A 13,286-nucleotide genomic window follows, 5' to 3' on the forward strand; every position below is an offset into this window, starting at 1 on the left:
TACAAGTTTCCTATAAACAGCTACTCAGCAGAGAAAACCTCACAAAAGTACACAGTGTGGTAAAAGCTGCCGTAACACAACACTCAGCGATAGCTTTGAACTCTCTCGGTGAATGCACAGGAAACCAGGCTGTGTGGTTCAGCAATCGTTGAGAGAAATGAGCTCATCTTGTTTCCTGGGCATTGCAGGACCGTGCACTATTTTAAAAACTAAAACATGAAACTGGTATTAAGTCCCAGGTCTCCACTTGAATAAAAATACTTGTGGGGAGAGCTGTGTACTCTGAGGACCGATTGGGTGGTGGTTTGTATCTCAGCGATGAATCAGACTGGGCTGCCACCAGGCCAAAGAGAATCAAACAGTTCCTAACATTTTGATACAACACAGGCAAGGAGGAAAGAAAACAAAACAGCAGATGGCAAAGGCTGAGCAAAGGGAGAGAAAAATCAAAGGTGAGAAAAGATGATTGTCAAGGGCTGAGTGGTTGAGGGGAAAGCAAAAGGGATCTGGAAGGTGGCCCATCTTCAGTCCAGCATAATGTTGAATTTCACCTTTGATTATTATTATTACCCCTTTCCAGTGATACCCCTTTGGAAGCCCTTTTTTAAACAGATATATAATTGACAGATAACATTATATTAGTTTCAGGTGTACAACATAATGATTCAATACTTGTATGCGTTGTGAAATGATCACCCCAATAAGTCTAGTTAACATCCATCACTACACACAGTTAGAAATGTTTTTGTCTTGTGTTGAGAACTTTTAAGATCTCCTCTCTTAGCAACTTTCAAATATACAATACAGTGTTACTAACTATAGTCACCATGCTGTAACTTACTTCCCCATCCGTCCATCATGACTGATTTTATAACTGGAAGTTTGTACCTTTTGACCCCCTTCACCCATTTTCCCCACCCCACCGCCTGCCTCTGGCTTCTGCCAATCTGTCCTCTGTATCTAGGATTGGAAGTCCTTTCCTTGTTAATATAGTTATGTAGGATCTTTTGAGCTAAAGGAGAATAATAATTCTGCCTACTATGAGCCAAGTTTTGTGCTGAGGTTGGAGACACAAAGATGAAAAGACAGTGTTCTGATCTCACGTAGACTGGTTCATATTAAGAGAGAAAACACAAAAGTAAAATAGAAAGTAAAAATTATGAACATATGTAAAGCACAGACTTATTACAGAGGGAGAATTGCTGATGAATATTAGATTATGGGATTGGTAGCATGAGGACAGGAAGACCTTTAAAAAAGAGTTGAGCCCTTAGGCATAACTAAAAGTAGTCCAGCTAGACAAGCAGTGGCCAGCAAGCAATTTCAGGCAGAGGAGAGAGTCTGTGCAAAGACCTAGAAGCATGGGACAATGTGCATAATAAATTCAGTAACTCTAAGAGTCTCTGTATTGACAAAACAAACTGTGTGAGGGTGAATAATTGCAGATGAGACTGGAATGTATGCAAAAATCATATCATATCTTACAATACTGTTGATGTCTTGCTAAGACAGTTTAATTTAGAGGTCCTTCTGGTAGAAAAATTCTGAGCCTGTAATGCTATCGAAGCCAGAAACAAGTTAAAATGATGTGCTTTAGTTTAGTTCCTAAGCATGGCACACACAGCCTAGCACACAGTAGGAGCTATATAAATACGCATTAGGAGTTTATGAATTTTGAATATGGCCCATGTTATATTCCAGACAATGTTTAAAGCACTTTATATATATTAATACTTCACTGCTCACACCTTCCCAGAGGTAAGTACTATTATTATCCTCATTTTACAGAGAGATTAAATGATTTGCCCAAGGTCATGTAGTAGTAATGGCAGAATTGGGACTTTGAACCAAGGCAGAACAACTCCAGAGCTCACCCTCTGGCCTCTTATTGTAGCAAACAGTGCTCCCCTACTGCGGGTTAACAACTAATACTGGGCCAGAGCCTCTGAGTGACTAATTTAGAATTATGGTCAAAGTCTTAAAACTTAAGGCTACTGAAGTGTACAGAAGAATCTAGGGGTAATATTTATATAACAGCAGTGTTTTTTTTGTTTTTTTTTTGCGATACGCGGGCTTCTCACTGCTGCGGCCTCGGGACGCGCAGGCTCAGCAGCCATGGCTCACGGGCCCAGCCGCTCCGCGGCATGTGGGATCTTCCCGGACCGGGGCACGAACCCGCATCCCCTGCATCGGCAGGCGGACTCTCAACCGCTGCGCCAGCAGGGAAGCCCAACAGCAGTGTTTTTAATCTACTGCAATAGTTTACTGATTTTAACGAATCTGATTCAAATCCTTATGAAAAAACATTATTGCAATAAAATTTTACTTGCAAGGCATTGAACCATTAACTCTATCAATTAAAGTTTATTACCATGAGATCCTGGCTCTTTTCTAAGCTTTTGTGGACAGGTACACACTCCTTTCCATAAATGGCATAATTGTTAGTCAAATATATTTCTATTATTTGTAGCTTACTGTTGCCTTTAAAAATAACTTGTATGTATGTAAAAAGCTTGAAAGAGAAAAAGGCAGAGGGTTGAAGTGATTTTGAGATTCCTCCAGTACAGTGGTTTCAATGAAAGTGTTGCTTGGTGAGGAAACTTTTAAATGGGCCAATATCTTGCATAGGCTCAGTGGCCATGGCTCACAGGCCCAGCCGCTCCGCGGCATGTGGGATCCTCCCGGCCCGGGGCACAAACCCGTGTCCCCTGCATCGGCAGGCGGACTCTCAACCACTGCGCCACCAGGGAAGCCCTGGGCCAATATCTTCTTAATCTTTATTTCAAAGTTATCTAAGTTCACTTAAAAGGCAGAGTGAGGAGGTATGTGGACTGAGAAGAAAACAAGTTCAAATCTCTTTATTATAGTATTCTCAGAAATGAAAATCAAAACAAAGAAAAATAAAGCCGAGTGCTAAAAAGATAATGGCACATCGCATAATTTCCCTCTGGTTTCCACTTCTAAATTCTTTATCTAATTTAATAGAAACTGGCACAAACCTGACAGGTCAGCAGTGCAATAAAAGGTCTACATAGTCATTAGAATAGGCGAAAACGGCAGTCTCTCAGCTTCTTTCCTTTTGCTGTTTTCTTTATAGATTTGCATTTATAGTCAGACTTCCCTGAGTGAAAATGTAGCCTGTATTTTGACATGCAACTGCTATGTGGTGAGAAATAGATGTTTAAAATTATTTTTAAATGTATTTATCTATTGGTACAGTATTTCAGCAAGGTGATTCCTGAGCTTTTTTTTTTTTTTTTTTTTTTTTGCGGTACGCAGGCCTCTCTCTCACTGTTGTGGTCTCTCCCGTTGCGGAGCACAGGCTCCGGACGCGCAGGCTCAGCGGCCATGGGTCACGCGCCCAGCCGCTCCGCGGCATGTGGGATATTCCCGGACCGGGGCACGAACCCGTGTCCCCTGCATCGGCAGGCGGACTCTCAACCACTGCGCCACCAGGGAAGACCTCCTGAGCTATTTTTAATATATGTCCAAAATATTGTTCACTCCCCTTATTTTTCTTAGGTGTGTTTACTTAATATCTTTGAAATGCTAAGAGAATGTAGCTAAATAAGGTTTAGAAACTTCGCTGAGATCTTAACTGGGTGGCTTAATGTGCTTACTGTTACTCTGTATTACCTATGCTTTGGAGGCTTATAAAATCTCACAACACTAATTAATTTTAAAGGCATGAATTTCTTGGGGGAATTTTCTGCATAATAGGCTTCCAAGAGGGAAACAAAATTCAAGGACACATTTAAACAACCTTCCTGAAATACAGCATCAGAAGCCTATAATTTTGTTAGGTTTATACATTGAATATAGGATGTTGATAGAGTCAGATTACACACTTGCTCTTTAAAATCAGTAGTATAATGAATATTTTATAACAATCCTTTTACTCAGAGTAAATAATAGATAATACAACATACCCACATAAATTTTACAAATGAATAAAATGTGCTAACTATAATATAGGAGAAATAATAAAGTAATTTGTAATGAAATAATTCACAGTTCACTGTAAAAATCTTCAGACAAAACTTTACTAGAAGACACGATGAAGTAATCAAATGCTTGCAACTGCTAAAAGGGATGTTTGGAATTAATGAAATAAGACAGAAGATTTGCAAAAAGTCAGGAGCAAGTGAAACTTCAGAGGTTAGGAAAACATTAGAATAAAAGCTAGAATATTCAGTTTATATCAGAGCCACGCAGAAAACACTTTAACCTTTTATGTCAAGTCATTCTAGGTTCAGATAATTATAAACAGGGGTTCCTTCCATATGCACATCCCAGGGAGATTGTGAAATTTGTGCAGAATGTGGAACAACTTTTCATTGTGCGAAACTGTCTGACATGTTGGAAGATGTGTGGGTTCCCGGGCCCAGGGCCTCTAAATGCCAGTAGCTGCCCCTCATGCTCATTTATCAGCACAATAAAAACGGCCCAACGAGTATTCATAATATCCTATAAGGGGCAGTGCCAACTCAAAATTTTAAGAACCAAACTGACTTTCTGCCCTAGGATTAAGTTTTTCATGGTAACTCAATACACACACATTGAATTCACATTGTATTTACATATACACGTATGCATTTCCTACATTTTGAATCAGAGTTAAACTTGAAAAATGATATAAATAAACAAAACCATTTATTGAGTGTAAGCATGAATCACTACATTGTGCTGTGAACTGCAACCCTTATCTCTAAGTGTCCTTGTTCCAAGTAGATTCCTTCAGCATTGCACTGATGAAGTAACTCAATATTGCAAAGCACTTGCTCTGAAAGTAACGCTCATCAGCATTGTAACTTTTTTCTCATAGATATTTCCATTTAGTAGAGGTTAACAATGAATAATCTCACTTAACATTTTAGCCAGTGCTTTTCTGAAGTGTGAGAAGTACAGAGTCAACAGATGAGAGCGGAAGCTGAGTCAGTGGATGATATTTGAGGAGTTCATCTATACAATGCAACAGAATCTAACTCTTAGTACTTAGGTAGTAATGGATTATTTATTCACATGACAGTGTGTTAGAGTGAGTCCAATAAAAGAAATGCAGAAACATAAAGTGAATAAACACTTGCCTTTCAAGCCAAGGAGAAACTCTGAATTAGTACTAAACTTGTATTCCAAGTATTCACTTAGTAAAACAAATAACAAGAGATGAACATCAAATACCAACCAGTATCTCTGAACAGGCACATAGAGCCCTAAGAGTTTCAAGTCAGTGGAGATAAGCAACAGTGGAGGTGATTTGCAGTCTTTGTGATATTTTGTGAAGGCAAAAAAACTGCAAAAATTTTCCTGCCACAGCCCTGCACCTACAACCTGCACCATGTGTGCCTTACTAGGCTTCAGCTCTCTTATCTGTAAAATGGGGATAATAATTGTTCACACCTAGTAGAGATTTTACAGGGCAGAATGGAGGTTGATTTCACAGAATGCACAGCCCATGCTAAGTGCTCAGTGAACATTGGCAATCGTTACAATAATTATTGTTCTTCACATGCTAGGTATTACTATATGTTCCTAAGGGTTCTCTTCCTACGTTTCTTGAAATTATCTTCTTGAATTAACATTGTGTTCTTGACACTAACATACGGCAGTAGCATTATATTCATTCTGCAGCCCCACGAGGGAAAACAAAGTTACTGGACTGCATTTTTCCTCATGGATGAATATTTGCTTATGCCATATTTAACCAGTTATATCACTACTGGTTGTTGAGTTTCACTGGTTATTGCTGTGAGGGATAACATTGATATATCTACCACTTGTTGAGGCCACTGCCTTCAAACTGTGTTCCATACAGCCAGGTGTCTTTGTTGCTGCTAATAAACCTTGGGAGGGTGAGTGAGGAAGATGTGTTTACTCACCAAGGCAGCTCTGACTTCCTGTACATAGGTTTCCGTATAATATTTTATTTGAACAAAGGGATCCTTGGCTAAAATGTTTGAAAACTATTGCTTTCTAGATCATAGTTTCTCCAAGCATGGCACAAGAACCACAGTATTTGGTGTAGTGTTAATACTTGTAATATGGTAATACCTATAGTATAGTTTCTAGCCTGGTGGCAGATACTTTCAAATTGGGGATTGGGGATACGAATGTGTGTAAGAAATTGTCCCTGCCTCTGAAGAGTTTACATTTCAGTGAGAAAGACAGATATAACCAAACAAAACAAGGTAACCAAGACAAAGATTTTAATGAAGAGCTTTGAAGGCTGGAGGACGACTCAAACAATTCTGCTTTGGGAAATGAGGCAACTTCTTATCTAAATGGTAACATCTGAACTGGTTGAGTGATTAAAAAAAAAAAAACGTGTCAGGGTTAATTGGGTAAGGGAATCCAGGAAGAGAGAAAGCAAAGTGCTGGCTGGTTTTGAGAGGTTTTTTAGGAGGAGATTTCACAGGACTTAAATGAATGCGGGTATGGAATTGGAGGTGCAATAGATGAGGGAGACAAGGATAATAGTGAGATTTCCTATCTGAATAGCCAGGGGAATGAGATGGTCCAGGGAAAGCATAGAGAATAAGATTGCAACAGGATTAAAAATGGAACCCTGGAAACCATGACATCTACCACTTCAGGGAAGGAAAGATAATGAAAAGGGAGGACCAGTCAATGAAAGAGAATAAGGAGGGAAGGAGGCAAGAGGAGGAAATGAGAGTAGACTCCTGGAAATCAAGAGTTTTCAGATGATGACCGCTGATCATAAAGACGACACAGAAATATCTGACCAAATGAAGGTTGACAATCACCCTCATAATTGTGCAAAAGGAGGTACCTGGTGACCCTTTTAATAGTACTTGACAATGCAGATCAGAGCAGAAGAAGCTGACTTGTTAATGGAAGTTGAAGAAATAGATGTCAGGATCTAGATTGTTGTTTCCAATCAGTTTGATGTAGATACGAAGGAGGAAGTGAGAATGGTGGGTGATGGAGGAGGTAAAGGAAGAAGAAAATCTTAGAGCATGAAAGAAGGAAACTGACATTTCTGAATCACCTACGATGCATAGCATTTCACTAGGCCCTTGCAAATATGTGGACTTTTTTGAGCATACCTGTAGGCTAAAAGGAATGAGGGAGTAAGAAAATGAAATTACAAAGGAAAAAAAGAAAATTAGATGTGATGGGAAGAGGAAACACCAAGAAGGAATCTGTCTTTCCTAGAACAGGCATCCTTGGAACGTGTTTAAAGAAGGCAATGCTTGAATATTTGGCTGCAAAGTTTCTGGAATTTTCTCAGTTTGGGTGTCTGACCTGAATAGAGGGCTTTTCTGAAAGAGGAATACACTTGTTAAAAATGACAACTAGACTCTAATAATAGCTAACACTTATAGGATGCTTACTCTGTGCCAGACACTCTAAGCACTTCCTATGCATTGATGCCTTTGCCCAACTACCCGATGATGGAGATATTATTTTTAACCCCCATTTTATACCAGCAGAAACTGAAGCACAGAAAGATGAAATAATTCCCAAGGTCACAGAGCTAGGATGTAGCAGAGCTAAGATCTGAACCCATGCAGTCTGTAACCAAAGCTTGTGTTTTTAATCCCTGTTTAAACTGTCTATCCAATAGTATTTCTGCACAAATCACATAACTACGCTTAGCCCACTTGCTCTTATTCTAGACTCAAAGTCAAGTTCTGGCTGTTTGGTTTTCTGCTGTGCTTCAGAAAAGTTGCACTTTACTTCAAGAAGCTCATGAATATCAAAACCTTAATCACAGCTATTTGGATGACACAAGTTCATGCTTTACAAACCAACCATGGCCCTAGTCATATTAAAATCAAAGTTGCAAAATAAAGAAACATTCTGAAAAACCTTGTCTGCTTCATTTAGATAACAGCGTGCAGAACGAATTGAAAGATAAAAATGCTCAGCATTTAGCATTTCCTTTTCCTTTTTTTATTTGAAACCCCTGTGGTGTTGTGGATGCTATCATCAGGCAATTTGCTTTGAATATGCTCCGTGCTGGACTCTGCAGATTACCCAACTAATGACATGCACACTCCTTGCCATTGTGACACCTCTCTTTTCACAAGTGGGAATTTCAAGTGACAGACTAAAGCTGTTTGCTATCAGTTTTGCAAAAAACACATCTGCCAGAGAGCCAAGATTTAGTTCAGAGACGGAAATCAATTAATATTCTAATTTGTTACCTGTCATTAGCATCACCGTATTATGCCAAGTCAAAAGTGATAACATTTATCTAACATATGCTCCTAAAGGAATTTGATTTAGGGATCTGTTTCATTTCTGTTGAGTGTTGCTCTCTGTGTATAAATCCCATTAGAAATTTCAATTACACGGGCAGTAAAAATTGTGATGGATTAAAATGAAAGTGTAAAATACGCCGTTACAATATTTATCATAAACCTGCATGGCTGTATTTATTATTTAGTTTTCCTAAACTTATTTACCAAACCGTTTAAAAATTTTAGGTATCTCAGTTGTTTCTTCCCATTAAATCAAGGAGAGAGCCAGCAACATAATATTTCTAGAGGTGTTACCTAGATCCTCTGACATTCTATTATTTTAGGTTGCTGGTCAAAGCAAATCTCCATGGAGGAAGGCTGATTTCCTGGTCTAATTCCCAGTGCCGAAGAAAGAAACACAGGAATGGGATAGTGGCTTGGGAAGAAGGAAAGAAATAAGAATAGCCAAGGGAAAGAAAAAAAGAAGGGAGAGTTGCATAGATATTTTTTCCCAGCTGATTCTTTTCCTGCTGATACACAGGGAGGAAAGTATAAAGTAATAGCTGGCACTAAGTGGAGAAGGCTAAATGATGGAGTTATGACTATAAATATGGAAACAACTTGTTTTTTCAATGTGAATGACACAGTCAAGCATTGAAATGATGCTTTCTTTGGTGTTAGAAATTAAATTTAAAAAATTTATTGTAGTTGATTTACAATGTGTTAATTTCTACTGTACGGCAAAGTGATTCAGTTATACATATTTATACATTCTTTTTCATATTCCTTTCCATTATGGTTTATCACAGGGTATTGAATATAGTTCCCTATGCCATACAGTAGGACGTTTTTGTTTAAATTTTTTCATATGCTTTAAATTTTCAGCATCTTAAGGCCTGAAAATCTAAGAGTGGGTGGTTCAGGATATAAGTTAAATCAACATTGATTCATTCATTAATTCACTCAACAAATAGATATTGAGTGCCCCGTATATATTAAGGATCACCAGGGATGAAACTATGCATAGAACAGACCCAACTTCTTGCACTCATAGAGGTTACATTATTTTGGAGAGAGCCAGAGCAACTGAACAACAGATAATAAAATACATAGCATTTCAGATGGTGCTAAGTAATACAGTGAGAAATAAAGCAAGGGAGAGCAAGGGAGAGGACAGGAAATGCTGGCAAAGATTGGGTGGGGTAAATGGGTTAGAGTTTTAAATAGCATGGTTGGGGAGGTCCTAATTAAGAAGATGCTATTGGGTGAAGGCCTAAAGGAGATGAGAGAATGGGTGTGTGGATACACGGGGAACATTAAATCTCACTGGTATCGACATTGCCATTGCTTCTCATATTGTTTACTCTTCCAGAGAAGGAAATGGTGTTGAAGACAAGGCAGAATACGCGTTTGATTTGGTGTTGTTCTTTTCAATCTCTGCTTCCCTCTAACACATTTCTTTTAGAGCAAGCATTTCGATAAAATATTCAAGGGAGAGTTTGCCCCCATGACAGGTGCATTTGGCTTTTGCCCTGTAGTTATGACTTCAAAGTCATATCAAAAGATACCCAAATCAGTCCATCAGCTCAGCAGCAGAGCAAGGAAGAGAACCTGAGAGCCTGTGTTCTCCATCCTAGGGATCGCTCTATTGGACCATCTCCCTCTTCCCTAGGTTATGGAACTTCATGCTGGGAATGGAAATTACTGACAACTGAGCTAAGAGTGTCTCTCAGATGCACTTGGATTTGTTAAAGGTGGACAAACAGATGAACAAGTTGTTAATTCCTGGGAGGATAAGAAATTGATTCCCTGTAGTTTTCATTTAGTTTCTCAATGTCCTTATAGAATAACTCTTATAGCTTTGGTAAATCTCTCATCTAGATGATTGCAACAGCCTGCTTTATCTTCTGTCCTTGCCCCTCTAAGCACATTTTCAACACAACAGCAAGAGTGATTTTTAAGAAAAACCTATGTCAGATCATGGGATCCCTCTGCTCAGAATGTTGCGAAGCCATTTCATTTCACTCGGAGTAAAACCCAGCTTCCTTGGAACAATTCACTAGGCTCCATATAGCGGCCTCAGGTTTGTCTTCCGCCATTCTCTACCTTGTGTTATTCTACGGAAGGCACACTGAGCTCCTTGCCATTCCAGACAGACTCTTGCCTAAGGGCCTTTGTATAACACAGGTTTTAGAGCTTTCTCCCCTACTTCCTCCAGGTTTCCTTACAAAGGAAATCAGCTCAGATAATCCTAAAAAGTAATAACCTTTTACCCTCTACCCCCTTCCCTTTCCCACTTACTCTCCTTCTGTTTCCTTATATTATTCACCATTTCACCATGATGTACCATAAACATTTGCCTCCTTACTGATTATTTCTTTTCCCCCACTAGAATAAAAGCTTTGTGAGGGCCAAAACTTACTTTCCCAGAACCTAGAGAAGTGTCTAGTGCATAGTAAATGTTCATCTCTGAAGAAAAAAGAACAACCTGTAGTTTATGATTTAAATTAAATGGCGCTGGTTGGACTTAGTGCTATACCCACACAAATAAACTTAGGTCCAGGTTATTGTTTCTTTCCCAATGACAACAAAGAAAATGTTAAAAAGTGTGCAAAAGCTTTTGAAATATTAACAGATGAGTGAAAGAAAACCAAACTTGTAATAATGGGAAAGTACATTTTAGCTATTGCTTAGGAATAATCTTTACAATGGAATGATTTCATAAATACAAATCTAAAATACACAACACATAAAACGTTAACATTCTCTGGAGAAAGAGACATTGAAGAAGATTAAAAAAAAGAGCCCACCTACATTAAACACAAGATAGTTTTTTTTATAAATTGGATTTTCATTTATTAAGTATATTTAAATCCTTAAGAAGAATATTCCATTTCCAAGAATATTCCATTTTATTTTTGGAATACTACCATTCCAATAATAAAAAAATCAAAGGTACACTTAGGTTAAGAGGAATTCTTTTCCTCCCAATGGGTACGTTGATTTTCAACCATTTATTTTTACTCAAGTAACAATATGCAATACTCACATGGAATTTTATGCAACTCATTCATAAACTTTTCCTTCAGCTTAGAAAAGCCATCCTCCTTTCCTTCCCCAGGACTGGCTGGCTCTGTGGCATTATTTGGTAGAACAGTCGCAGCAGTGGTGATTGGCGGGGCTGCCAGGGCCTCATGATGACTCTCGCTCACCATTTTAGGTTCAGGTGAAACTGTGAGGGGAGGGAAGCAAAAAAAAGAACAATTCAAAATGGTTTAACTGACCCCACATCAGATCTATTCTAGAGATGAAAAAACATCAGAGGGCACATCTGCTCACTGGGTAAACAGCCTGTCATTAGCATATTGCTTTATGTTGGTTCATGAAATATTTATGGAACCACAGAGAAGGTTCTTCCCCAGAAGGTAAGACCAGACATAGTTATTGAAAGCATTTTCTCCTAACAATAAAATGAAACTGTCAAATCTATTAGTTATTTATACAGGCAATTACTTGCTATATAGATTTAACTTTTTAACCCATATCCTACTGAAATGTCCATGAAACAATTGCTGACAACATACATGCTCTATACTCTAAATGTTTTGCGTTTCCGAAAAGGAGAGACCAAATATTTATATTGGAAGTGTTGATAAATTATAAAAGATAGCACATTCAAAATGTTAGTAAATTTTAAAATGGGTGTAAAGAATACTATTGTAACACTGATACTCTAAGATTCCTGAATGTTATACAGAAATTAGTTCTTGAATCTCATTTATTGATAGCATGCTTTCTGCCCAGTTATTTTTTTTTGACATTTACTATAGATAATACTATGATCAATAATTCACTTGTCTTGCTGGGTGAATTTTTTTTTTTAATTCTTTATTGGAGCATAATTGCTTTACAATGGTGTGTTAGTTTCTGCTTTATAACAAAGTGAATCAGTTATACATATACATATGTTCCTATATCTCTTCCCTCTTGTGCCTCCCTCCCTATCCCACCCCTCTAGGTGGTCACAAAGCACCGAGCTGATCTCTCTGTGCTACGCGGCTGCTTCCCACTAGCTAGCTATTTTACATTCGGTAGTGTATGTATGTCCATGCCACTCTCTCACTTTGTCCCAGCTTACGCTGAATTTTTGAAGCCACTGTAAATGTGGCATGATTGACTATATAGACTAAGGTGCTGATGATAAAACATGACTTTAATTATTTCAGTTTATTTAGTTTGATTATATTATTGAATTATATAATTAATAATATAAATTATTTATTCAATTATTTAAAAATCTTCAAAATATTTAAAAAAATGAATCCTTAAGGTAGTCAGTGAAAAAATCTTAGCCTTGAATACAGAAAACAGTTCTAGTTTTCTTCACTAGCTAAATGAAGTTTGACAAGGCATTAAACTTCTTAATTAATACATCTTTTGAAATAGGAAGAATCAAAACCTGCCCTGCCTAGATTTTTCTTAGTACCTGTGAAGTGCTGTATAAATGTAAGGGAGGTCTTCTAAAGGGGTACAAATGAAGTCATATTCTCCAATCTAAACGTATTCTGGACTTAAATACTTTTACTGTGTGATGTAAGTTTTCAGACTGTGCTGGTGAGAGTGGACATGATTTGGGGCAGAAATAGATAAATACAAATAGGCCTGGGCCTAACTTCACAGTCTCAGCAGGAAAGTTGATGGACCCATAAAGCCCTTCTGAGTTGCAAAGAAATGGAAGTAACGAGCAAGCAGATAAAGGATTTTTATAGAATTCAAACCTTCTGTGCATTAATTACGCCTACTTACATACTTAGTGAAAGTAGAATAATCTCCAATGTATGGGATTTATTAAAATCTTAATCAAAATCTAGAGATTTTGGGTCTCCTGAAAGGAGATCAAGGATGAGGCTGAGACACATAGATAATCAAATTTTATAATAGATTAGTTCTCTTTTCAAAGCTTTGAATTTTTCAGTAGTAGCCACTAATACAATCCTAAGGGGTAGAATTAGACAGATAGGGGTTCAGGGCTTCTCTGTTCTTGAGTTTCTTCATTTGTAAAAGGAGAGTAATCATACC

At 38.0% G+C, this 13,286-nt stretch overlaps 1 protein-coding gene across 1 annotated transcript in view; it reads right to left on the bottom strand.

The window, feature by feature from the left end:
- The window catches only part of SYT1 (synaptotagmin 1), a 538,616-nt gene that overhangs the window by 182,575 nt on the left and 342,755 nt on the right, over positions 1–13,286 (bottom strand). The window contains exon 5 of the mRNA XM_019952111.3: positions 11,257–11,439. Coding sequence (XP_019807670.2) covers positions 11,257–11,422 — 166 coding nt within the window. The 5' untranslated portion in view covers positions 11,423–11,439. The remainder of the gene's footprint in view (positions 1–11,256; positions 11,440–13,286) is intronic.

This window comes from Tursiops truncatus, chromosome 11 (genome assembly GCF_011762595.2).
Source record: "Tursiops truncatus isolate mTurTru1 chromosome 11, mTurTru1.mat.Y, whole genome shotgun sequence".
In the NCBI taxonomy this organism is placed as follows: Eukaryota; Metazoa; Chordata; class Mammalia; order Artiodactyla; family Delphinidae; genus Tursiops; species Tursiops truncatus.